This window comes from Nuphar pumila, chromosome 7 (genome assembly GCF_984573655.1).
Source record: "Nuphar pumila chromosome 7, dmNupPumi1.hap1.1, whole genome shotgun sequence".
Taxonomy (NCBI): Eukaryota; Viridiplantae; Streptophyta; class Magnoliopsida; order Nymphaeales; family Nymphaeaceae; genus Nuphar; species Nuphar pumila.
Window position 1 is genome coordinate 109,756,245 of NC_143255.1, and position 23,264 is coordinate 109,779,508.

At 38.7% G+C, this 23,264-nt stretch overlaps 1 protein-coding gene across 2 annotated transcripts; it reads left to right on the forward strand.

Annotated features, from left to right (window-relative positions):
• Nucleotides 1–2,896: 2,896 nt before the first annotated feature.
• Nucleotides 2,897–22,757, forward strand: LOC149832888 (cytoplasmic tRNA 2-thiolation protein 1-like). Of its 2 annotated transcripts, XM_090012626.1 has the most exons (11): nucleotides 2,904–3,151; nucleotides 4,913–4,934; nucleotides 5,026–5,140; nucleotides 5,602–5,744; nucleotides 17,149–17,268; nucleotides 17,894–18,006; nucleotides 18,103–18,195; nucleotides 18,286–18,326; nucleotides 18,460–18,526; nucleotides 18,669–18,780; nucleotides 22,302–22,757. In XM_090012626.1, exons 2-11 carry the CDS (start codon nucleotides 4,917–4,919, stop codon nucleotides 22,473–22,475), a joined length of 996 nt encoding a protein of 331 aa, XP_089868752.1. In that variant the 5' UTR covers nucleotides 2,904–3,151; nucleotides 4,913–4,916; the 3' UTR covers nucleotides 22,476–22,757. The 2 variants fall into 2 exon arrangements, with proteins under 2 accessions (XP_089868751.1, XP_089868752.1); XM_090012625.1 differs by lacking the exon at nucleotides 4,913–4,934 and having other exon boundaries at nucleotides 2,897–3,151.
• Nucleotides 22,758–23,264: the final 507 nt, after the last annotated feature.

A 23,264-nucleotide genomic window follows, 5' to 3' on the forward strand; every position in this document is an offset into this window, starting at 1 on the left:
CCAGTGGCACAAAAAAATTATTTATTTATTTGTTTTTAGCGATGGTCTTGATCACTGCTAAAGGCCTTGGCGGAAACCAGGTGTAGTAAGGAACAGCAGCTAAAAGTCAAATTTTTGAAATTTTTTTGAAGCGCGGCTGGGCGTCCGAGCTCATCCCACGCCCCAGGGCCAGGGGCATCGATGATACGCTCCAATTTTTTATAGTCAAATACACTCCACTATATATATATTAGCAAATATTTCCCATATATATAAAAATAAAAAATAAACAAATAAAAATATATATGCATAAATATGTTTATATTGTTTGCCTTCATATATATTAGCAAATATTTTCTCATATATATATATATAAATAAAATTAAACAGATAAAAATATATATGATATATGTATTGTTCTCCCCCTCCTCCCCTCCCGCCCCCCCCCCCCCCCCCCCCCACACACACACACACACGTTTAGGCCTAATTATCCGCACACTAAACATTTGAGACTTTTCAAATTAATGCCCAACAAAGTTTTTACTTGAGTTAATCAAATGACCCCAATTTAATTATCTTTAAATAATTTAATTATAATTTTTTAAAAATATCGATACTTCCTATATGCCATATGAAAAGCCTTAGCTTCCAAGTAACTTTCTTTGTTTTTTTAACTTATCACAATCAAGAGTCATGAACGTCTCTCTCTCATTGACGTGAAGATGCAGAGACAAGAAAGAGGGAAAACGTGAGTGCCTTACCGCAGCCACCATGACAACTAAGCCCCCATTGTCATTGTCTCTTCTCTTTTTTTTTTCTCCTCTTCTTTATTCTCTCCTGTGAAAGTAATTTTTCTTTTTTTTTCCTGATACATCCCTCTTCCATTATTCGATATTGCTACTCGCTGTAATCACGATGTTTGCTCGTTTGATCAATCCAAATTTATCCGCAACACGATTTATGCTTTCTTCCCATATTAGACACAAACTATCCTCTTTAGTGCGTTCTTCACATGAACGAAACATGACAAGGATGACAACCTAATGATCGAAGATAACGTCAATGATATAACAGAACCAGCAGAACTTGCTTCTCTGCCTTTACATTAAACTAGAGGGTGCATAAGACCTCACTGAGGCTACACGACACGACTACTCGTAGCCTCCCCTCGTGAATACGATGAAAAGGACTTTGTGCTACATTGCTTCTTGGTAAGCGATCTGAAACAAAGTATTACAGGACTGAAAGCAAATCTACGACGTACATATTGTCTTTATAGAAGGATAAGAACATTCCTCATGAATGACACCCATGATTGTGAAGCATACCAGTTGTAGCAATCGATCCAGAAGTGCTTCCCTTTTCTTTGTTTGAACCCATTTTTTAACCATACCAGCTATGCCCAAGATTGTGAAGTGCTTCCCTTTTCTGAAGACTGAACACTTTTTTGTTCCAGACTAGCTGTACCCAAGATTGTGAACTTATGTTCGATCTAGAAGTGCTTTTGTTTTCTGAACCATACCAGTTGTACCCAAGATTGTGAACCATACCAGCTGACACCTGCAGATACAGTGATGGCAATATTCATTGCATTAGTAAATGATGCCCCACTTCCAAGCGTGTCTCAACACAGACAACCTGAAGTGATTGTTTACCTAAAGCATCAGTTATACTTTTGACAGTGTAATTGAAAATGAGGGACGAAAAAAAAAAAAAACAGAATGAAGCAACAAAAAGCCTGCAAATGGCAAGGAAAAACCATTACACTAACATGCGAAGTCGTACCTCTGCTACCTGATCTTTGAACGAACAATTGATACTCGAAATAGGAAAAAATGTATCATCGACTTATGCAGGTATGGTTGCATTATTCAGATTAGGGATGGCAGTGGACTGGGGGAAAGCGGGCCCTGCCCCGCCCCGCCTCACCCCGTTTGGACGGGGGATGAAGGGTATGAAACGGGGATGGAGGCCGGGACGAAGGTTAAAATCCATCCCCGTCCGGGGATGGACGTGCACTTTTCCCCGCCCCGCCCTGTCCCCGCCCCGACCACTTTTCCCTGCAATATCCCCGCCCCACCCCGCCTCACCTCATCCCCGTTTGAACCGGGGATGAAGGACATGAAACGGGGATGAAGGCGGGGGTGGGGGATAAAATCCATCCCCGCCCGGGATGGAGGCGGGGGTGGAGGACAAAATCTTGAGGCGGGGTGGGGGTGGAGACCTTGTCCCCCGCCCCGCCCCACTGCCATCCCTAATTCAGATTAGTAGAGGAAATAAACGAGCCCTGTGGGACATTTGCTCGCCCTTCTAGAGTAACGGTTTACTATTAGGTAAAATTGTAACTTTACAGCGTCAGTTAGGTTAACTTAAGAACAACCCAACGTATTAGGTTAATTTATTTAAAAAATAAGAAAACTTTGGTGGGCATTTGCAAAGTGGGGTACGTTTGAAAGAGAGAAATACGTAGAAAAAGTGATGGGAAATGACCCTCCAAACCAGAGACTTTTTGGCTGAGAGAGTTTTTATAAAAGGTGTAGTTTTTCTAAAAAGTATACCTTTTGATAAAAAAATATTTCTCAGTGAGAGTAGTGCACGAATATTTTCTATTAAGAGAAAATTTATTTTTACACTTCCCACCACTCATCTTACCACCACCACCACCCGTTCTCTGCTCTCTTATTTTTTAACATTTTCCCGTTTTGTTATTGTCATGATACACAAACAAGTGAAAAACTTATTTTTTTTTTGAGAACTTCTAAAAAAACTCCCATAAGCAAAACATTTTTTTTCTATGAGATTTTTTTTCTCTTTCAAACGCGCTCTTGTGTGCGGCTGAGTTAGGACGAAACGTTTGGGGGTATTTGAAAAATTTCCAACCTTTTAGTATGCCTGGGGAAACAGTTCACCACAAAGACGAGGCCCGTTTCAAGAGTTGTGCGTCTGGAGAACGCAAACACACCGACCCTCCTGCGGTCCTCCCTCTTATCGATTGCCGTCTTGCTTCGTCAGAGAGAGAGAGAGAGAGAGAGAGAGAGAGAGAGAGAGAGCTCCATGGGCGAGGGAGAAGCAGCGGTGGAGGTGAAGAGTAAGAGGAAGGCGGGGATCCGACTCTGTCACATGTGCAACCTTTCAAGGGCTGCCCTCCAGCGCCCCAAAACCCACCAACAGGTCCCACCCCTCTATTCTATTGTTTTCTTCCCGTTTCCTGTTTTAACGAGTGCATCCTCTTCATTAGACGAAATATAAACATGTTGGTGCAATTGAATCATGAAGTTGTCAGTATCTCTACAGGATTTGGAATCGAATCAGGTGTTATACTAAAAAAACGTGTGCCCAATTTCTTTTGGAGTCTTTAGACGAGCTTTTCTGTCATAATGGTAATCGATTTTCGGTTTTATTTGATGGGTTGGTGGTTTATCATGTTGGTACTTGGTAGTTTAATGAGAAAGCTCGTTGTAATCCTTCTGCAGTCATGATCTCATCACCCTCTTCATCTCATATAGAACTTTGTAGTGTTTTTATGGGTTCAGCTTTGCCAAGGAGATGATGGTATTCATAGTCGATATTGTTGGACTCACCATTTTTTCTATGCATCAAACAAGTATTTGGTCGATCATGTATAGCTTGTATCATCACAAACTAAACTAGCAGATTCAGTGATGGGCATTGTCAGCTGGTGTACCTTTCTTCTTTGATCACTTTCTATATGTAGGAACAAATTAGTTTGACATGGGTAAGGTTACATGGCCATGGGATGATTTCTCTATTTCTCATGAGTTCTTTTGATGAAATTGAGGTGGTGCCCTCAGCCACCATGCAATTTAACAAAATGACTGCTATTCATTCAGTGTCAAAGTTAATTGTTTTTCGAACAATGAATGAGAGTTTATTGATTAGGAAATATATCGGAACTACTTAGTGCCTCAAAATGTGCTTTATATCACATGTACTGCTACAGGACAAAGAGTTTGAGATTGCAAAAATTAGCATCTCCTTAGGTGACATTTTCGTTTCACTAGGCAAGGTACATAAAAAACATTTTACTGGCACCTTGTTTATCTAATTCCATCTTATCAACATATATTCATAATAAATATGTTGTTGAAAATGCCTACTAAGTACTGAGAAGGAGCCCTGCCCTACTCATTTTAATTTAATTGAATTTATCCAACCACTAAAAGGAGACTGGACAATTTGATATATGATCACCAACCCAAAAGGAATGTAGTATTATTTAGAGAAAAGAAAATGTAAGACATATAAGGTCATGTCTTTTTTTTTTTTATATTTTTATGAAGACATATCTATTTGGGCTCTCCTTACCTCATGGGATGTTGATTTAGAAGGGAATAAAGTTATTTGGGCTCTCCTTACCTCATGGGATGTGATGCCTATTTTGCCCATCGGAATTTTGTCATTCGACCAAATCTTTTGAGTGCTAGAGAGACGAAGCTGCAAACAATTAAGCCAACAGGCAACAGTCCTTGCCAGATGATCTCAAATAACAATTTAGTGTATGGATTGGAAAATACAATAGCAAGAGCAAGTATCCATTTCACAAGCATCATATTGTTTAATGATATGTAACATGGGCATGGGTGCAAGTATAGGGTACTGCATGGAAAGCATTTCAAAAAGATGTGTGTGTGTGTGTGTGTGTGTGTGTGTGTGTGTGTGTGTGTGTGTGTGTGTGTGTGTGTGTGTGTCTATATATATATATATAAAATCCTGCGAAAGGTATATAGTTAACTGACAGGTAGTGATCAAGAAATATGTATTTAGCAATGGACATTTTGATGCCAAGAATAGATTATACATTTCAAGATGCTTAATTTTTATTCTTTCTGAACTGTAGCTATTTTTTATTTTCTTTTTTTGGCAATTGTCTGTATGAGACTTGAGACATGCATAAATTGTTCATTATATCAGGCTCATGGATGAGGTGGTACTGGTATTAGACTTCTATACAAGTGATGAGTTATTTGTATGCTTTGTTCAATCCCAGTTCTGGATTTTTACTGAAACTTGTTAACATTCTCAAGATTTGTAAGGAGTGCTTTTACTCTGCATTTGAGGAGGAGATCCACAATGTTATAGTGGACAATCAGTTATTTAAGCCTGGGGAACGTGTTGCAATTGCAGCTTCTGGTGGGAAAGGTAGAACTGTAAAGGAATTGAAGTTTTTGCATATTGTATAATGTATATAGAAAAAAAATGGTTTGAACATGTTAACTGAGCTTTGTCTGATGAATACCATGGTGTCAGTCATTTTGCTTTTGTCCATTTTATAACTTAGCAATCTTCCTGACAATTAATTAGATTGGTGTCTCTGCCAGTTATATGCTTTATGAGCGAGTTATTGCTTTTAAAAAGTTGTTTCTATTTGTCAAGAATTTGTCTTAGCCGATGTTAAAAGTTCCAGAGTTGTATGGTATGTAGAAATATTAGATGCATAATCTTCCCTTTTTCCTATTAAGAATTTATTTTAACAATTTTTTGCTTTTGAAACTATGTGAGCCTGCAAAATGTAGTCATTTCATTCTTCATTCTTTTCTTTTCATCCTCAGTGAGAGCATGTTAGCCATGTTATTTATTATGATCTTTTTTCCTTTCTGCAGATTCCACTGTTCTTGCTTACGTATTATCAGCTCTGAACCGTCGTCACAATTATGGTCTCGATCTTTTTTTGTTATCCATTGATGAGGGAATTACAGGTTATAGGGATGACTCGCTAGAAACTGTCAAGAGAAATGAGATTCAGGTACTGTAAGGTCCTAATGTGGCAAGGTTGAGTCAGATATATCCAACAAAGCTCCCAAAATCTGCACTAAATGTTAACCATGTTCATTTTTAAATACGTGCCCTCTTCTGTCCTTTATTGTCTTTCCACTTATTGCATGTGTTGCTAGCAGTCATTTTACAAAATGGAGAGAAGGTAGTGTGATCTTATGGATCCTTTTTTTAGTGAAACTGTTAATTGATACATTTTTTTTTCTTGTAATAGTGACCAGAATGCAACTCTGCATCTCTAGAACTTTTAGAACTTTCTACTTTGGTTCAGATTAAGATTCAGTGGCTATGACCAGTCTAATACATCTTTTTCTTGTGATATTGACTAAATTGCAAGTGTGTAACATTAGAAACTTTAAGCTTTTGTTGCATCATTTCATATTTAAGGAAAAGCAGGGTAAATTTACGGAGCACCAGATTCAGAACAAAATTGCAAAGCAAAAGGTTCAACGATGAAGAGTCCACACAAAAACAAAAAAGCAACAAAACGAGTAGAAAACAACCCTTGAAGGTGCATCCAAGGGTAGCTGTGTTTTGTGCAACTCTTGAACATAGAAGAACATTCATCTTTGAGATGCCTTAATGAAGGGACAATGATTCTGTTACCTGTCATTCTACAGAAAACATAGTGTGAAGAGACAAGTTCCAACTCAACACTATGGAAGAGACATAGTGTCCCTAATAATGTTCTTTCTAGATCACGGGAAGTTTAGAAAGCCAAGGGCTAAAGATTTTTTAATGAGCTTCACTGCATAATATGCATTTTTCAACTGATAGTAATATTTGGCCTGAAAAACTTCCTGTGTCAGTCTTCCCAGTAAGAAACCCTAACTTCCAGCAAGGGTATCAACTTTCTTTTTTAATCTATGTATTTGATTCTTCGGAGTTTAAAACCTAAGATATACCTGAGAAAACTATAGTTGATTAATCAGAACCCAGATGGCTACAAAAGCTGAACAAAAGTCTCTGAAACCTTTCCCACTTAAGTTGTTCCTTAGAGCGCTGTTGGTTTGTGAAGATGTTGAAGGACATGCGGGAGCAATGACATTGATAAAGTTGGATTAGACATGTCTGGACTAAATGCAGGAGTAGTTCTATTGATCAAGTACAGCAGTATGTTTTTTTCTCTATTTGAGCAAGTTGTGAGAAAACTCTTTGCTGTGGTGCCAGAAGATACCCACATATTCTATGAAGCCTGGGTTGCATTGGCAAAGAGACTTGACTGAAACCAGGCCAAATCAAGGAGTGAATAGAGAGGCTCCAAGTGATTGATTCATCTGATATTCAGGTATATATGCATGTCAGATTTTCATGTGTGTCTTGCTGTCCCCGGTGCCTGCACATGAAGAATATGAGAAAGAAGCGAGAAGAGAAAGAGAGCGTAACAACTTGTGAAAGTCTCAAGTAGTGTTGTTAAAAACGTGCCTCAAGGCGTAAAAAGCACGCCTTGCCTCAAGGAGAGGGCCTTTTTGCCTTGAGGCGCAAGCCTGAGGCACACTTGCACCGTATGCCTCATATGCTATGAGGCGTGCACATCACAGTTATGAGCCAAATAGCCCCCATTTGACTCAATTTTGGGGCTAAATAGCCCCAAAATTTTTTCGGGCTATCTCCCTCCTTGCTCTCTGGATCTCGTCTCTCAGTCTCCCTACGTCTCTGGCAAAGAAGAAGAAGAAGAAGAAGAAGAAGAAGAAGAAGAAGAAGAAGAAGAAGAAGAAGAAGAAGAAGGTACCTCTCTCTCTCCTCTCCCTGCGTCTCTCGGTCTCTCCTTGCGTCTCTCTCTCTCTCTCCTTGTTCTCACTGTGTCTCTCTGCTCTCCCTGCGTCTCTGAGTCTCTCCTTGCTCCCTCTACGTCTCTCAGTCTCTCCCTGCATTTTTTTGAAAGGCTACTTGGGGTTAGTCAAACCCCTACTAGTTATACAACTATACCATTGGGTTTTAACCTGCAACACTCCAACACAAGGTGACATGTACTAGCTGCTCCTACCAGACAAGTCGAGCCCCTGTTGGTTTTTTTGGCTGCTTTCTAAACATATCCAATTCATTGGATTAGATAAAGCATTAACTCATTTTTTTAGGAGTGTCATGTGACTCTTTGAGTTTTTATAAATTTCTATGTTAATATATATTTTCTTATATGCATTTTTGCAGTTGAACAATGAGAAGAAATGTAGGATGAGATTATGGAGCTAAAGTTTCAAATCCCACTAAAGATCCCAAACTCATAAGACATGTAATTTGCAATTAATGTCATAAAGAGACTACATGAGGCATTTACAGGCTGAAACATCACTTAGCTGGCACAAAACATGGTGTAAGCTTATGCAAAGCGGTTCCACTTGATGTGAAAAGGTTTTTTTTCAGAATTATTTAAGGGATCAGAAGCAAAAGAAACAAAAGGAGGAACAAAATAAGTTCAAAATTGGGAGGAGTGTTTATTTTGGATCATTAAAAGGCGATAATATGAACAAAGAAACCAGTGGATCATGTAGAGTTGCAAAAATAAGCACAACTGGTCCCATGGACCTCTATGTGAACAAAGAAGTACGACAAACCACAATACATTCTGCTTTCAAAAGGGATGAAAGAAAAAGCGTATGTCGTGCCATTGATAGATTTTTTTATTCCGATGCCCTATCATTTAATCTTTGCAACAATCCATATTTTGGTCCCATGTTAAAAACTATTGCAAATTATGGGGGATGATTCAAACCACTTTCTTACCACGAGATCAGAATGTGGATTTTGAAGGATAAGGTAGATTGTATTTATGAAATTTTAAAAGAGTTAAAAAAAGAATGGTCAAAAGTTGGTTGCAGCATTATGACATATGGTTGGACAGATGAAAAATGAATAAGCTTAATTAATTTTCTTGTGAACAACTTATCTTGGTTAATATTTTTGAAGTCTGTTGACATCAACGACATGGAAAAAACTATTGTAAATTTATGTAAGTTGTTTGAAGAAGTTATTAAAGAAGCTGGTGAAGAGAATAAATGCACCAAATTATGTGGCAGCTGAGAATATGTTAACAACAGAAAAAATATGTTTTTAGACATCATGTGTGGCACATTGCTTTGATCTAATGTTAGAAAATATTGGAAAGATATCAAATTTTAAAGATAGTGAAAAAAAACAAAAAAATTATAAGATATATCTATAATCATGCATGTATATTAAATTTGATGAGAAAGTTCACAAAGAAGAAAGAACTTCTATGTCCAGCCGTCACTCGTTCTGCCACAACATATCTCATGCTTCATAGTATTGGATGTTATAAGAAATAATTGAAGTCGATGTTCTTGTCTTCAAATTTTAGATTTAATTAGTATAAGAAATCTGATGCTAAAAACATTTTTTATATTGTTCTTAATGATCATAAGACACTGACTCTTGTGAAAGTGTTGCGATTAGTGGATGCAGATGAGCCTGTTATGAGATTTTTGTACGAGGCAATGGATAGAGCAAAGAAAGAAATTACTTCAAACCTTGACAATGTTGAAAGAAAATATAAACCTATTTGGGACATCATTGATAGACGATAGGACTTGCAACTTCATAAGCCTTTGCATACAACTCCCTATTATTTAAATCCTCATTTTCATTATGCTAACAAATTCAACCCGATGAAGAAGTTATGAACGACTTTTATTATTATGTTGAAAAATTGGTTTTTGATGCAAATGTTCGGTTGAAAATTACAATACAAATTGATGTATTTAAAAAGGCAAAGGGGATGTTTGGTAGAGAGGCAACCGTTACAATAAGAAAATTAAAAAGTCTTGGTAAGTTTGTAATTATGTTGTTATTTATTAATATTTTGTTTATGTTTTATTATTTTTTTGTTAATTGTGACATTCTTAATGTTTTTATCATTATTTTATTATTTTATTTGAATGCAGTTGATTCATTTGGGTACAAAAATCCTGAATTGATGAATTTTGCAATTCGAATTCTAAGTTTGACATATAGTGCATCGGGTTGTGAAAGGAATTGGAGTACTTTTCATTGATTTGTGAATTTGTATTTTATTTTTGAAATACGTTTGTATAAGTTTAATTATTTTATAATTGATTATCAATTATTTGGAATTATAGGTGCATATAAAATGAAGGAATATACTTGAACAAGCGAAGATGAATGCATTGGTTTTTGTCATGTGCAATATGAAATTAAGAGAGAGAAATATGAGGAGGGCTACCAAAGACCCTATATGTCTAAATCATATAGACTCAGACGATGAGTGAGTTGTGGATAAGGAAGATCCAGTGTTTCCTAGCCATCCTAATTGGTTGGAGGATTTATGGTTGGATCAAAACTTCGACATAAACGCTATTGAGCATGTGCTTATTGAAAAAGTCACTTCTTATTCACAAAGTAGTTTTAGACTAGGCAGGTCTTCAAGAGATCCAAGTAAAGCTATATTCTTTTTACCTTGCTATGAATATAAATGTATTTTTTAATTAGATAAAATAAGTATTTAATACATGATTTTTTATTGAAGGAAAAGAAAAGCAAAAGAAGTGACCGATGATATGGAGGGAGAAAGTACAGATGATGAAGAGTCGGAGAATGGGGATGAAGGAAAACCTATTTATATGAATTTCTCCAATGATGACATTGAAGACTTGGATATTGATGATGACGAGACAAGAAGAGCCTAGGCCCTAATTCATATCATAGGGCTATGGGCATTTATATGTTTTTTTGGGTCTTTATTTTCACTTGTGAATGTTAACACTCTCATTTTGAAGAGTTTTGAACAAATATATTAACATTTAGTTGTTAATACCAATATGCATTTTCTAATGATGACATGATGTTGTTAATGCTAATATGCATTTGATTGTTAATGTTACTTTTTTATTGAATGAATGCTCATATTTTATTTCTTGATACTTACGTAGATCAAGTTGTTGCATTAATGTTACTTTTACATGTTAATCTCATATTTTTTCATTATTTATTTGAGATTTTTTATTTCTTGTTGGTTGTTGCTTAATCAATAAAACATTTTTTATTTATTTGTAATTTTAGATATTATTATAGTTTTTTTAAGTTTTCAAAAAAAAATTTGAGGCTTATGCTTTATGCCTCGAGGCTGATGCAGTGGCGATGGTCGGCTGCAACGTATCTGCTGGCTGGATGAGGAAACGTGACTCTCACGTTCAGCAATGGGCAGAAATAAGAGAAACAATCACCCAAAATGATGGTGACTGTGTTGAACCTCCTTTTTATTGAAATAGAAAACTTCAATGAACAAATAACAATGTAAACTATGAATGAAAATAGCAAACAATGCAAAGGAATGAGACAAAAGGTCAAGAAAGTAAAAAAAATGCTGGAACGAAAAGGCTGCTGCCTAGGAATCAATCTTCTCTGCCCTCGTAAAATCCTAGGAGAGGGTTTTAAATATTCACCTGGCAGATTCGGGTCTCGGGTCCAGTCATGGACCCGAGACGAGATCCGGGTCTTCTTCTTGATGGATCTGGATCCGGGTCACGGGTCTTGGGGTAGGGTCTGGGTCCATCCTGCCCTGCATCATTCTCCCCAGGTGGGAAAGAAGTCGGCTCTGACGACTTGTTGTCTCCACAGTAAGCATATAGATCAGACACATTAGATGTAGGAGAAAGGTGCCAAGTTTCGGGCAGCCCAAGGAGGGAAGATCGGTCAACTAGGCCCGCTAGCCGGGGCAACCCGGTCTCCTTGGTGGGAAGGAGAACTATCCTATGACCCTGAAAGACAAATGTGTACGTATTCCTACGGCCATCATGGATGGTCTTACGGTCAAACTGCCAGGGACGTCCCAATAGGATGTGACACACACTCATGGGCGCCACGTCACACCCCACTTCATCGTGGTAATGCTTCCCCATAGAGAACCGAACTAGACAACGCAGGGTGATTGGCACCTCGTTGCCTTTCTTGAACCATGCCATTTTATAAGGTTGGGACAATTTTTCTGTTTTTAGGTTTAAGGTTGACACGACACTCTCGGACACCATATTCTCGCACACTCCAGTATCAATGATAACATCACATGCACGCCCCTCACAGTTACACCGAGTTCTAAAAATATTATTTCGCAACTATTTTGTGGGGGTCGACTCTCAGGATGTGGTCAACACATGACGAATGATTAACAAATTTTCGATGCTGCCATCGAACTCTATGACTTTCACCTCGTCATTCCCCTCAACAAGCGACTCACCCTCGCTCTCACTATCGGACGCAGACTCAACAATGCCCTCTGCTAGATGAGTGTTCTTATTCATAGTGGGACACTTGGATGCAATATGACCTAACTCTTGACACCTAAAACAACGAACAATGGACTCATTGGGCTTACCCTTGGATCTGGTGTGGTACGCAGGTCCAGACTGATCGGGTTTGCTAGGGTCGACTCCTTGGGCGGACTTTGAGTCTTCTTTCCTAGGGGAGCTCGCTCCCCTGATTGGGAAACTCGACTTGGGTTGACTGGACTGATCACTACGGGATGTCCTATGTTCCTGCCTCCTTTTCACTTTCTCCTCTACATTCATAGCATAACTGCTTGCCTGATCCAGTGACTCGACTGTGATACAACTGAAGTCGTCAGAAATAGCAGGACGGAGACCAGAAATATACCTCGTGACCTGCTGGCAGGCGGTCTCCTCGATCTGCACTCGTAGGGAAAGACGATGGAACTCCGCAGTGTAATCCGCCACAGTATTGATGCCTTGACGCAGGGTCAGGTACTCCTTGTAGGCTCTCTCAGCGTGATCTGACGGCACAAACTTAGACTGCATCAACTGCTGCATCTCTTCCCAAGTCTGTACACGCTCTAATCCCTGTCGCTCCCTCGATCGCTGCATCTCAACCCACCATGTCTGTGCTAGGCCTCTCAACCGAGTAGAGGCTAGGGAGACACGACGGTGCTCGGCGACATCGTGGTAGTCGAAGAAGAATTGGACGACATATGACCAATCAAAGAACTGCTCTGCATCGAACCGACCTGCGAACTCTGGAAGCTCTAACTTCACCCCATACGTGGAGGGGCGCTCTGGTGCTCTCTGCTGACGGGCCTCCACCATGCCTGCAGGGTATTCATCCCAAAAAGTATCGTCCCACACTGCTCTATCATCGCGGTTCTGCTCGCCTGGCTGTTGGCGTTGTGCTACTCCAATGACGTGTGGGGGGCGCTCAGGTCGCGCCGGTCCCTGCTGAATCTGCCTCGGTCTGGCTGGCCCATGGGCGGGAGCCATCTGTGTTCGACGTTGGGGTACCGGTATGACGGGTGGTCCTGCGATAGGCGGAAGGGTTGGTCGGATCTCGGGCTCTAGGTGGGTAGAAATTGGATAGTATGGGTTTGGGTTATAGGTCAGGTTAGGATAATGGTATTGGGTTTTGGATCTGGGGTGGGTTATCGGGTTGGTTCTGGTTGGGTTGGTATTGGACTGAGATGATTCGCCCGACTGGATATGGATTGGGCTTAATCCTAGACTATTCGTCGGACCCAAATTTGAATAGGTTGGATCGGGGATCGAGTTGTGGGGGTAAAAGGCTTGGTTTGAACTCGATCCACGATCCCTACAATTATGGGTCTGGTTTTGACCCGGCTCAACATCAAACTGGAGCTTCGTCCGGGTCCGATACAAGTTTGGGTCGGTATGGGGTCCCATTTGGGGTTCGAAAATAACGGGTTGGGCCGGATTCGTAGTAAACTGCAATCCAAACCCAACTGGGTAGGCTAGATATGGGTTTGCAGGACCCATACCCGCCACCGGGAACCCAAAGAGTTGCCCTGGAAATCGGGTATGGGTCCGATCCTAGTGGGATCTCGACCGGACCCTGCTGGAGCAGGTCCGGTCCATAGGGGGTCAGTCCCCTTGGTCTGCAAATGTGCTGCAACAGCGCCCCCGCGCACAGGTGCTGGGAAAACTGACAGACCCACCCCAGTCTGGGCTGAGGTGGGTGTGTTTGCAGCTTGACTCGGCATCAGGTTCGGCCCACGCAGATCGTGCCCGATTGGCAGCCCCTGCTGCGTGGGTCGTTTCCCTACTTGCACACCCACGTTGCTGATGGGCAGGCTTTGGGGTAACGGCTGGCCGACGTCCGTGCATAACTCCTTCCCTGTATCACCAGATGGCACGACTAACGGGAAGTGCTGTTGGGTCACAGCCACAGATTCGACAGGGACGACACCAACCTGCTGAGTAGACGCTGAGGGTGGTACTGCTGGTGAATCAGTCACTGCAACTCGACTCTCCACCCCATCCAATCGCCGTGATATACTTGCCACGTCCCGGCTGACTCGCAATACGCTTTCCTGCATCTTCGTCATCATTTCCATCATCCGTAGTATTGGGTCCGTGTTGCCGACATCCTCCTGCCCGATCTCTGTCACCGGATCGCCCCTCACCTCCGAACTCATCTTGCTGTCGGGGAGAAAAGGCGCTGGCTCTGATACCAACTGATGCAGTGGCGATGGTCGACTGCAACGTATCTGCTGGCTGGATGAGGAAACGTGACTCTCACGTTCAGCAATGGGCAGAAATAAGAGAAACAATCACCCAAAATGATGGTGACTGTGTTGAACCTCCTTTTTATTGAAATAGAGAACTTCAATGAACGAATAACAATGTAAACTATGAATGAAAATAGCAAACAATGCAAAGGAATGAGACAAAAGGTCAAGAAAGTAAAAAAAATGCTGGAACGAAAAGGCTGCTGCCAAGGAATCAATCTTCTCTGCCCTCGTAAAACCCTAGGAGAGGGTTTTAAATATTCAGCTGGCGGATCCGGGTCTCGGGTCCAGTCATGGACCCGAGACGAGATCCGGGTCTTCTTCTTGATGGATCTGAATTTGGGTCACGGGTCTTGGGGTAGGGTCTGGGTCCATCCTGCCCTGCATCACTTACGCCTCGCCTCATTTTTTGGTGGAGCGCCTTGCTACGCCTCATCGCTTTTCACAACATTTGTCCCAAGCCTCAACCCTTGGGGGTTTGTGAAGTTCTTTTTATAAGGACCCTCTAATACCCAATAGATTAAATGATAAAAATATCCATGATGTAGTTAAAAATACAAGATTGGTAATACATGTGTTATGATTATAATACACATAAAATATGAAAATCATATCTTCCACAGTTGGCACCAACTTAACTCATACCTTTGATATTATCATTAGCCAACTACATAATGCCATCTGTCAGCATGTTTACCATGTGCAAGAATTGGATGATCCTATCTGCACCTTACCTCGACAAAACATGAACAATCTAACTTAAACAATCAAAACTAACTGGGACATGCAACCCTACTGTTACCCAAATAACTTGACTCGATGCAAACCATATTGGCCTGAGTCCATGTGTTCTGTTCTTGTCATCGCTATATAATGGCTAACATGATGGAGAAAAGGCGCTGGCTCTGATACCAACTGATGCAGTGGCGATGGTCGGCTGCAACGTATCTGCTGGCTGGATGAGGAAACGTGACTCTCACGTTCAGCAATGGGCAGAAATAAGAGAAACAGTCACCCAAAATGATGGTGACTGTGTTGAACCTCCTTTTTATTGAAATAGAGAACTTCAATGAACGAATAACAATGTAAACTATGAATGAAAATAGCAAACAATGCAAAGGAATGAGACAAAAGGTCAAGAAAGTAAAAAAAATGCTGGAACGAAAAGGCTGCTGCCAAGGAATCAATCTTCTCTGCCCTCGTAAAACCCTAGGAGAGGGTTTTAAATATTCAGCTAGCGGATCCGGGTCTCGGGTCCAGTCATGGACCCGAGACGAGATCCGGGTCTTCTTCTTGATGGATCTGAATTTGGGTCACGGGTCTTGGGGTAGGGTCTGGGTCCATCCTGCCCTGCATCACTTACGCCTCGCCTCATTTTTTGGTGGAGCGCCTTGCTACGCCTCATCGCTTTTCACAACATTTGTCCCAAGCCTCAACCCTTGGGGGTTTGTGAAGTTCTTTTTATAAGGACCCTCTAATACCCAATAGATTAAATGATAAAAATATCCATGATGTAGTTAAAAATACAAGATTGGTAATACATGTGTTATGATTACACATAAAATATGAAAATCATATCTTCCACAGTTGGCACCAACTTAACTCATACCTTTGATATTATCATTAGCCAACTACATAATGCCATCTGTCAGCATGTTTACCATGTGCAAGAATTGGATGATCCTATCTGCACCTTACCTCGACAAAACATGAACAATCTAACTTAAACAATCAAAACTAACTGGGACATGCAACCCTACTGTTACCCAAATAACTTGACTCGATGCAAACCATATTGGCCTGAGTCCATGTGTTCTGTTCTTGTCATCGCTATATAATGGCTAACATGATTGGACAGGATATTAAACTGCATGATCCACACCAATAAAGTAGCTCGACCTATTATCTAGGTTGTTACTTATTATCCCTTGAACTGAGACATGGACCAATACCATTAAAATAGTAACAAGACCATTTTATAAAAGCATATGATGGTATCATCTAAGCATCTGGTGTTTGATTGACTTTGGCACTGGGCCATGAATTTGGTTGATGTCACAATAATGTGTATACAGTGTCAGTTTAATGTACTTGAGCCAATATTTGCTAGATATGGGTGGATTACAAATTTTTTGCAGAGTTAAATCAATGTAACATATCAAGGTTGGATTGGCAGTGTGGGATACAGTTGACTTGGTGTGGTGAGGTTTGGACCTGAGTGAAATATGGTTATATGAGCTAATTTTGATGGCATGAGTAAAAGTGCTTTGGCACACATTGATTGAGGCCAGGTGATGGATCAATACAGTAAAGGTGCCTGGTGTCAGTATAGTCGGACTCACGTTATAAAATAAGTCTTTCTATTGCCAAATGAATTCTGCCACAAGTATTTGGCGATGTCTTTGTTTTCTTATATTGTCAAAATTAGTATCATATTCATCTAGATTCTACAATATATTTTATCAACATTTGTTTATGAGGCTCAAATGGAAGCTCAATGAGCCATCAAATGCATAACCACACCCTCCACTCCTGCTCCTACATGTTAGTATCCTGTGCGCCATATTCATTTAGATTGTACAATATATTGTGAACATTGTTCACGAGGCTCAAATAGAAGCTCAATAAGCCATAAAGTTGCACCCTCCACTCCCTGCTCCAACATTTTAGTATAATGTGCACCTTGTTCCTCAAGAATATATTTGAGAATTAGAAACATGTAAATTTCAGTATGCTTTTCAGATAACATGATAATTTTCTATAATGAATGGGTTGAGAAATAAAAGATATCTGAAATAGGAGTTCTATCAGATCACATTTAAAATTGATAGTAAGCCTGACATGTGTTTCTGTAATTGTTCCTTCTCAGTACGGCCTTCCACTGAAAGTTCTTTCGTATAAGTCACTTTATGATTGGACGATGGATGAAATTGTTAAGGAGATAGGATTAAAGAACAACTGCACATTTTGTGGTGTTTTTCGCCGTCAGGTAAGGAAAGTTTACATGTTATTTCATCTTTTATAGTGTGCCATCTTGTTAGGCATATGACTTTGATATAGTAATCAATGTGGTCAAAATTCCCATAATAGGAATACTTGTGCTGATAAAATTTCATGATGTCAGCATTATAGAGGACTGATTTTCTTTATTCTTTTAAGTCAACCCTTTGAACAGATCTGCTTGGTTCCAAGTTTTTGATACTGTCCATTCCTAAAGCCTATAGTTCTCTCGCTCACTGGAACTTAAGGATGATTTTGGTTTATAAAATTTGTGTACCTTATCTATTCAGCTTGTGCTTATAACTTTTAGATTTCAATGCTGCTTGGCAGAATGCAGAAAAGAATAATTGAGGCGTTCATCCACCACGGATGACTCCTACCTAGCATAGTCTGAATAAATGAATCTCTCAACAACTTGGGCAAAGTGTACAGCTTCACACTATCTGCACAAACAAAATGATATTTCTATCTCTTTATTCTCTTTGAGTGTACTTTGTGTTTCAGCCTAAGCTGTTTCTGAGTTTCATCCTTTGTTTTCTGCTTATATTTTTCCTTATAAAACTTTTCAAGGGTCATAAATTGGTGTTTAATATGCAATACTATTATGCTTGCAGGCTCTTGATAGAGGCGCTGCATTGATGAAAGCAGACAAGATTGCAACTGGTCACAATGCAGATGACATAGCAGAAACAGTTTTATTGAATATATTGCGAGGAGACATAGCCAGGTAGTACCTGTCTTTTTTGAGCATATCCTCATGTAAGCCTCTTGTTGCAATGAGTTATCTGATTTTTTTCTTTTTTTAATACTGTTTATAGTGTAGGTTGAGTAGATGTACACTGATAACAACTGGAGAAGATGGACCTATTCCTAGATGCAAACCATTCAAGTATTCATATGAGAAGGAGATTGTCATATATCCTTTGTATTTTGCATTTGTTCTAATAGTGTTTTCAGGATTGGCATAATGTTACCCCCTGGCATTGGAAACCTTAACAAGTGTCACGTATGCATATTTCAAAAAGCTCGACTACTTCTCTACAGAATGTAATTCTTTCATTTGCCTAATCTTCTTCAAGTTTAGTTAATCGAGTGTTTTTAACTGAGCATTTATAACTCTGAAAACTCAATTGGTCCTCTTCTTTCTCATAGTCACTTGTTTAAATGTCTTTTGTTGTAGGCATATATTCTCCTAATGCATATCGTGGTTTTGCTCGTGAATTTATCAAAGATCTAGAACACATTAGGTAGCTAATTGGATATCCCTAATATCGGTATTTTAGTTATTCTGTGCTTTTTTTCAGTATATTCTGCTTTATTTTATTTATTTGTCAGTCATTTCTTAAGCATGTAAAGGTCTTATATTTAGGAGTTGTTTGTATGTTACAGGCCAAGAGCAATACTGGATATTATTAGGTCAGGGGAGAATTTCAGGATATCTACTTCGACAAAGATGCCCGAGCAAGGAGTTTGTGAGCGTTGTGGTTATATTTCCAGTCAGGTATTGTTTTGATACGAAGCAAATTCAAGAACATGATCAGTATTTTATTTGTTATTGGTACTAACATTTTATGCAAGTCTTTGCTTCTTAGATGATGACTAGTATATCTTTTTAAGCAGAAAAAGAGAGTCAAAATGTTGGAGAGAGAGAGAGAGAGAGAGAGAGAGAGAGAGAGAGAGAGAGAGAGAGAGAGAGAGAGAGAGAGAGGCTGTGTTCAAAATTCATATGTTCTTGCTGCCTCTGACTCCACTACTGCAGTATCTGACACAGGATCTTCCTGCTTCAACTAAACGCTAAAAGGGAGGGAAGGGGGGAGGAAGGGAGGGAGGGGGTGGGTGGGTTTAAAATTTAAACTCAATTATCAAAAATTCCTTGTATGTCTAATGCTTTAAAATTACTTAATGAGCATAATAAGATATTTTATATGAGAGAAAATTGGACACTTAAGAAATTTTGACTCATGACACTAGATTACTTCTTGTCATGTCATGTCAATAAATTTTGAAAATAAAATATATTATGAGAATACTTCAAAAAATAACTCAAAATGTTAAAATTTGAATATATTCATAATATTATAAATGCCACTTATATATAATATAAATAAATATATATGTAATTTATTTATTTTTGTACGTATCTTTGTACCTTAATTGTTGAAAACTAAGGATCCTTGTCTCGAGTTGGTGTCCAAGTCTGTGCCCATATTTGTATCATTGTTTCAGATTTCTACTGAATATAGTCTGTTTGATTTATATAAGTTATAACTGCTTTTACCCTGTAAAAACCTTACTGAATGAATGTTCTGATGCATTATTGTTTAAAGAACAGGTTTTGATTTTATTCCTTATGATGTAAGCAAAGTTTCAAAATCCTTGACAGAATTCAAGCAAGAATTTGTTCCTCAACTGTTATTCATTTTTTTCTATCTTTTTTTTTTTAATCCATGGATTGGGGAGAAATCTTTGCAGTCTGTCTATGCTTGTATTCTCTCTTGGTTCTTGAAACTTTGATATGGATGGCTCCTGGTTCCTAGTCGATAGAACTCCGAAGGGCCTGAACGGAAGAGCGGTTTGGTGGGTGATTTTTTATTATGTTTTGGATAGTTGTTCAATGCTACTTGTGTCTGTGTTCCTCCCTTGGTCACCTTCCAGCATCAAGTATGTTACACTTCTTGCATAGTGTCTGAAAACTAATCACTTGAGGCTATGGCTGGTTGATGTGACATTAAAGCATTTGAGCAAGTTCTGCTGAGGTTCAAGGTGTGGGAGCTCTGCAAGAGCATAGGTATTTGTAATAGATCATATATCATTTGGGTAGGAACAAAAGAATAGTATATCATTGCTATAAATATGGATTATTGAAAAGAATACTCGGGAAAGCACACAAGCAGGAATAGTAACTAACAGGATCTGCAGAAACATATTGACCTCCATTTGAAGTTACAAAGTCAGCATAAAAAAAGGGTCAAAGGTCAATGATGGCCTATTCACATTTACACTTTACCAGTTTGAACAAAAAAAAAACACACAACGACCAAACCTGAAAGACCACTATTTCGTCTAACGATGCCTAACCGCCGCACCGATCATTCTGGGGGCCATGAAATATTGTTAGCATCGTGTTCAAATCAGGTGTCATGGTTGGCATGTGGGCAGCTGATAGACATTTGCATGTTAGGTACTTCTGTGGTTTTGAGAGGTTTATATTTTATAGAAGAAAAAAAATTGAGTCCGGCTCATCCTTTGTCAAAAAGGACGGAGAGACAACAGAAAAAATTCTATTTCAAGAATTCAAACCAGTCACCAGATATGTCGATGTATCGATTTTACTATATTCTTGAAGCTTTGTATTTTTAATGACAAAAATCTAATTGTAATAATAGTCACCAAACTATAATGTTTGTAATGTGATACCATCATGATATGTTCTGAGAACTTCAGTGACTATAAATATGTTTTATTTTTAATCATTTTTAATGTAACTTTTTAATCTCCAAGTTCTTCCCAAGATATTCCAAAGAAAACCACTTATATGTGAATTCTCATGAGAAAAAAAAATCTTGCCTATGTTATTGCATGGCTGTTACCAATAACCTATGTCACAGGGACTCGGCATAGAGGCCGCCGCACTTGGTGCCGTCAACCCGCACCTGGTGCATTCAACCCGCACCCAAGGTTATTTTTGTCCAAAATAGTTACACTAAAAAACATTTTGAATTATTTAAAGTTTTGTCCCATATACAAAGCTTTGAAAGTTTGAAATGTGCATTAAGTGTTTTGAGCCACGTACATTCTTTTACTGTTTTTAAAAAGCTTTGTCATAAAAAGTTTGAACCATTATATTCTTTTATACTTTTTATAGAGCTTTGTCATAAATGTATTAATAGAAAAAGTGAAAACTGCATTGGAATGAATTTCTATATTAAATGGGGAGAACTGAGTAGGTCGAATTTTGTATTAAATCGGGAGAACCGAGTAGGTCAATCTTTTGTATTAAATGCATTAATAAAAAAAGTGAAAACTGCATTGGAATGGACTTTTGTATTAAATGTATATAAATTCAAATCTGATTAATCAATACCTGATTAAAAATTTGATTAAGCAATACTTCTAAATTTTTTATTGTTTCCGGTGAAAAACGGATTTTTTTATTGAGAGCTTGTTTTATGGATAAGTTTTATATATATATATATATATATATATATATATATATATATATATATATATATATATATATATATACCCCACACCCAAGTTTTTTTAAAGTGCCGCATCGTTGCACCCGCACCCGTACCCGCACCTACGTGACATAGCCGGTGACTATGGTTCAAACAAATTAATCTGGTCATTTAACATTTTTTAGACAATAAAGTTCATTTAGGTAATAAGTTTCTTGTTAAAATGTTTAATTAAAAACCATCTTTTTGATTAGGACTGTATCAAAAACTATTATTTTTTCTTTATGTAAAGATCATTTGCTGCACCAGTAAAATCTGAGGGAAATCAATTTCTTACGTATGTCAAGGTTATGCAACTTTTAATAATTTGCTAGTCCATGGCAGCTTTTGCAGCCAGATCTGTTCATTCTTCCTGCTTCCCATTTTAAGATCCGTTTCTCCATTTCATTCTTATCTTCTTTCAAGGATTGAATCCATGTGATCAAGCCTGGCATACCCCTGATCAAAATGTAGATAAAATGAAACCATTTCCATTGTAGATGGCATCTATGTCATCCATGTTACCTTTGGTATTCTTACGACTTTCATATTCCTAAATGTACATGTAACTGAGAAGGATATGTGAGACTGAAGAAATGCAAATTGGTAATGAACTAATCTCTGTTACAGATGCATCTGAAACTTTGGTAGAATAAAAATTGATAGAGCAGTTGATAGGTGGCGAGAGATTGTTATTTGATTTTTTCTTTTTTCCTTTTGTTCTAATTGCGGAGCATATGTTTCGTAAATTATAATTTTCTGCTACGTGCGCAGTTTGATGTAATTAAGATTGTGTGTGCAGAAACTATGCAAAGCTTGTGTTCTGCTTGATGGCCTCAATCGAGGTTTACCAAAGTTGGGCATTGCAAAGAATGGAGGCCGCTACCATTTGCAGAGGGAGAAGGAAACATTGTTGGATGCAGACAAGAGGGAATCTAGTTTTCAAAGTAAACCATGTGGGTCTTTGGATTTCTGACCTCAGGTTTGATGTTGCAATTAGCCATACTGCATAATAGTGTATCAACTTCATCTGTGTTGCTGAAAGGGCCTACACAAAGCAAGTGCCATTACTGCACAACGTGGTCCCATAGTTGCCATGTCAAGCTTTGTGCAAGTGCAATTGATCTCTATTTGGTTCTTTCAATAACTGTGTTATGCTTCATTATGTTCAAGAAAAATCTCACATTAACATGAATTTCGTTTTGTGTTTATTACATTTGATGTTTTTAGTATTCATGTGTTGAGAGTTGAGCGCCAAGTGTAAAGTTTTTCATACAAAAGCTGACTATTCTAAGAAAAAAATTTCTATACCTTTTTAAGGTGGGGAAATTTCTCCACCTTTTTTAGGTGGGGAAATTCCTATACCGAGCGAAATTTCTCCACCTTTTTTAGGTGGGGAAATTCATGTGTACGGATGTGAATACCGTATAAATGGGAAGATTCTATTTTTCACATTTCGTACATGAATTTTCTGTCTTTTTCCCATTTCCAAACTTGGGCCTTTCATTTGTTTCAAGGGCTTATAAGAGATGCCTGTTTCGTATGAAAGGTGGTGCGTTGCTTGAAGAACTCCAACACACCCCTGTGAAAATGGTCTCGAGGAGGGGGTTCTGCCTGTGGAGGTCGAAGCGTTTTGTAGGAAAAGGTGCGTTTCCTATGAAAACGAGGACCCTTACTATTTGGACATGCATTTCACATGCAGTAAGAACTGGCCATTTTCATATGAAAATTCACATTTTCCTCACAAATCTTTGTGAAACAAAAG

Coding starts and splice junctions, on each gene's coding strand:
- LOC149832888 (XM_090012625.1), top strand. CDS start 3,035: ATGGGCGAGGGAGAAGCAGCGGTGGAGGTGAAGAGTAAGAGGAAGGCG. Junction 5,141..5,601: donor TGCAGCTTCTGGTGGGAAAG/GTAGAACTGTAA, acceptor TCCTTTCTGCAG/ATTCCACTGTTCTTGCTTAC. Junction 18,781..22,301: donor GTGGTTATATTTCCAGTCAG/GTATTGTTTTGA, acceptor TTGTGTGTGCAG/AAACTATGCAAAGCTTGTGT.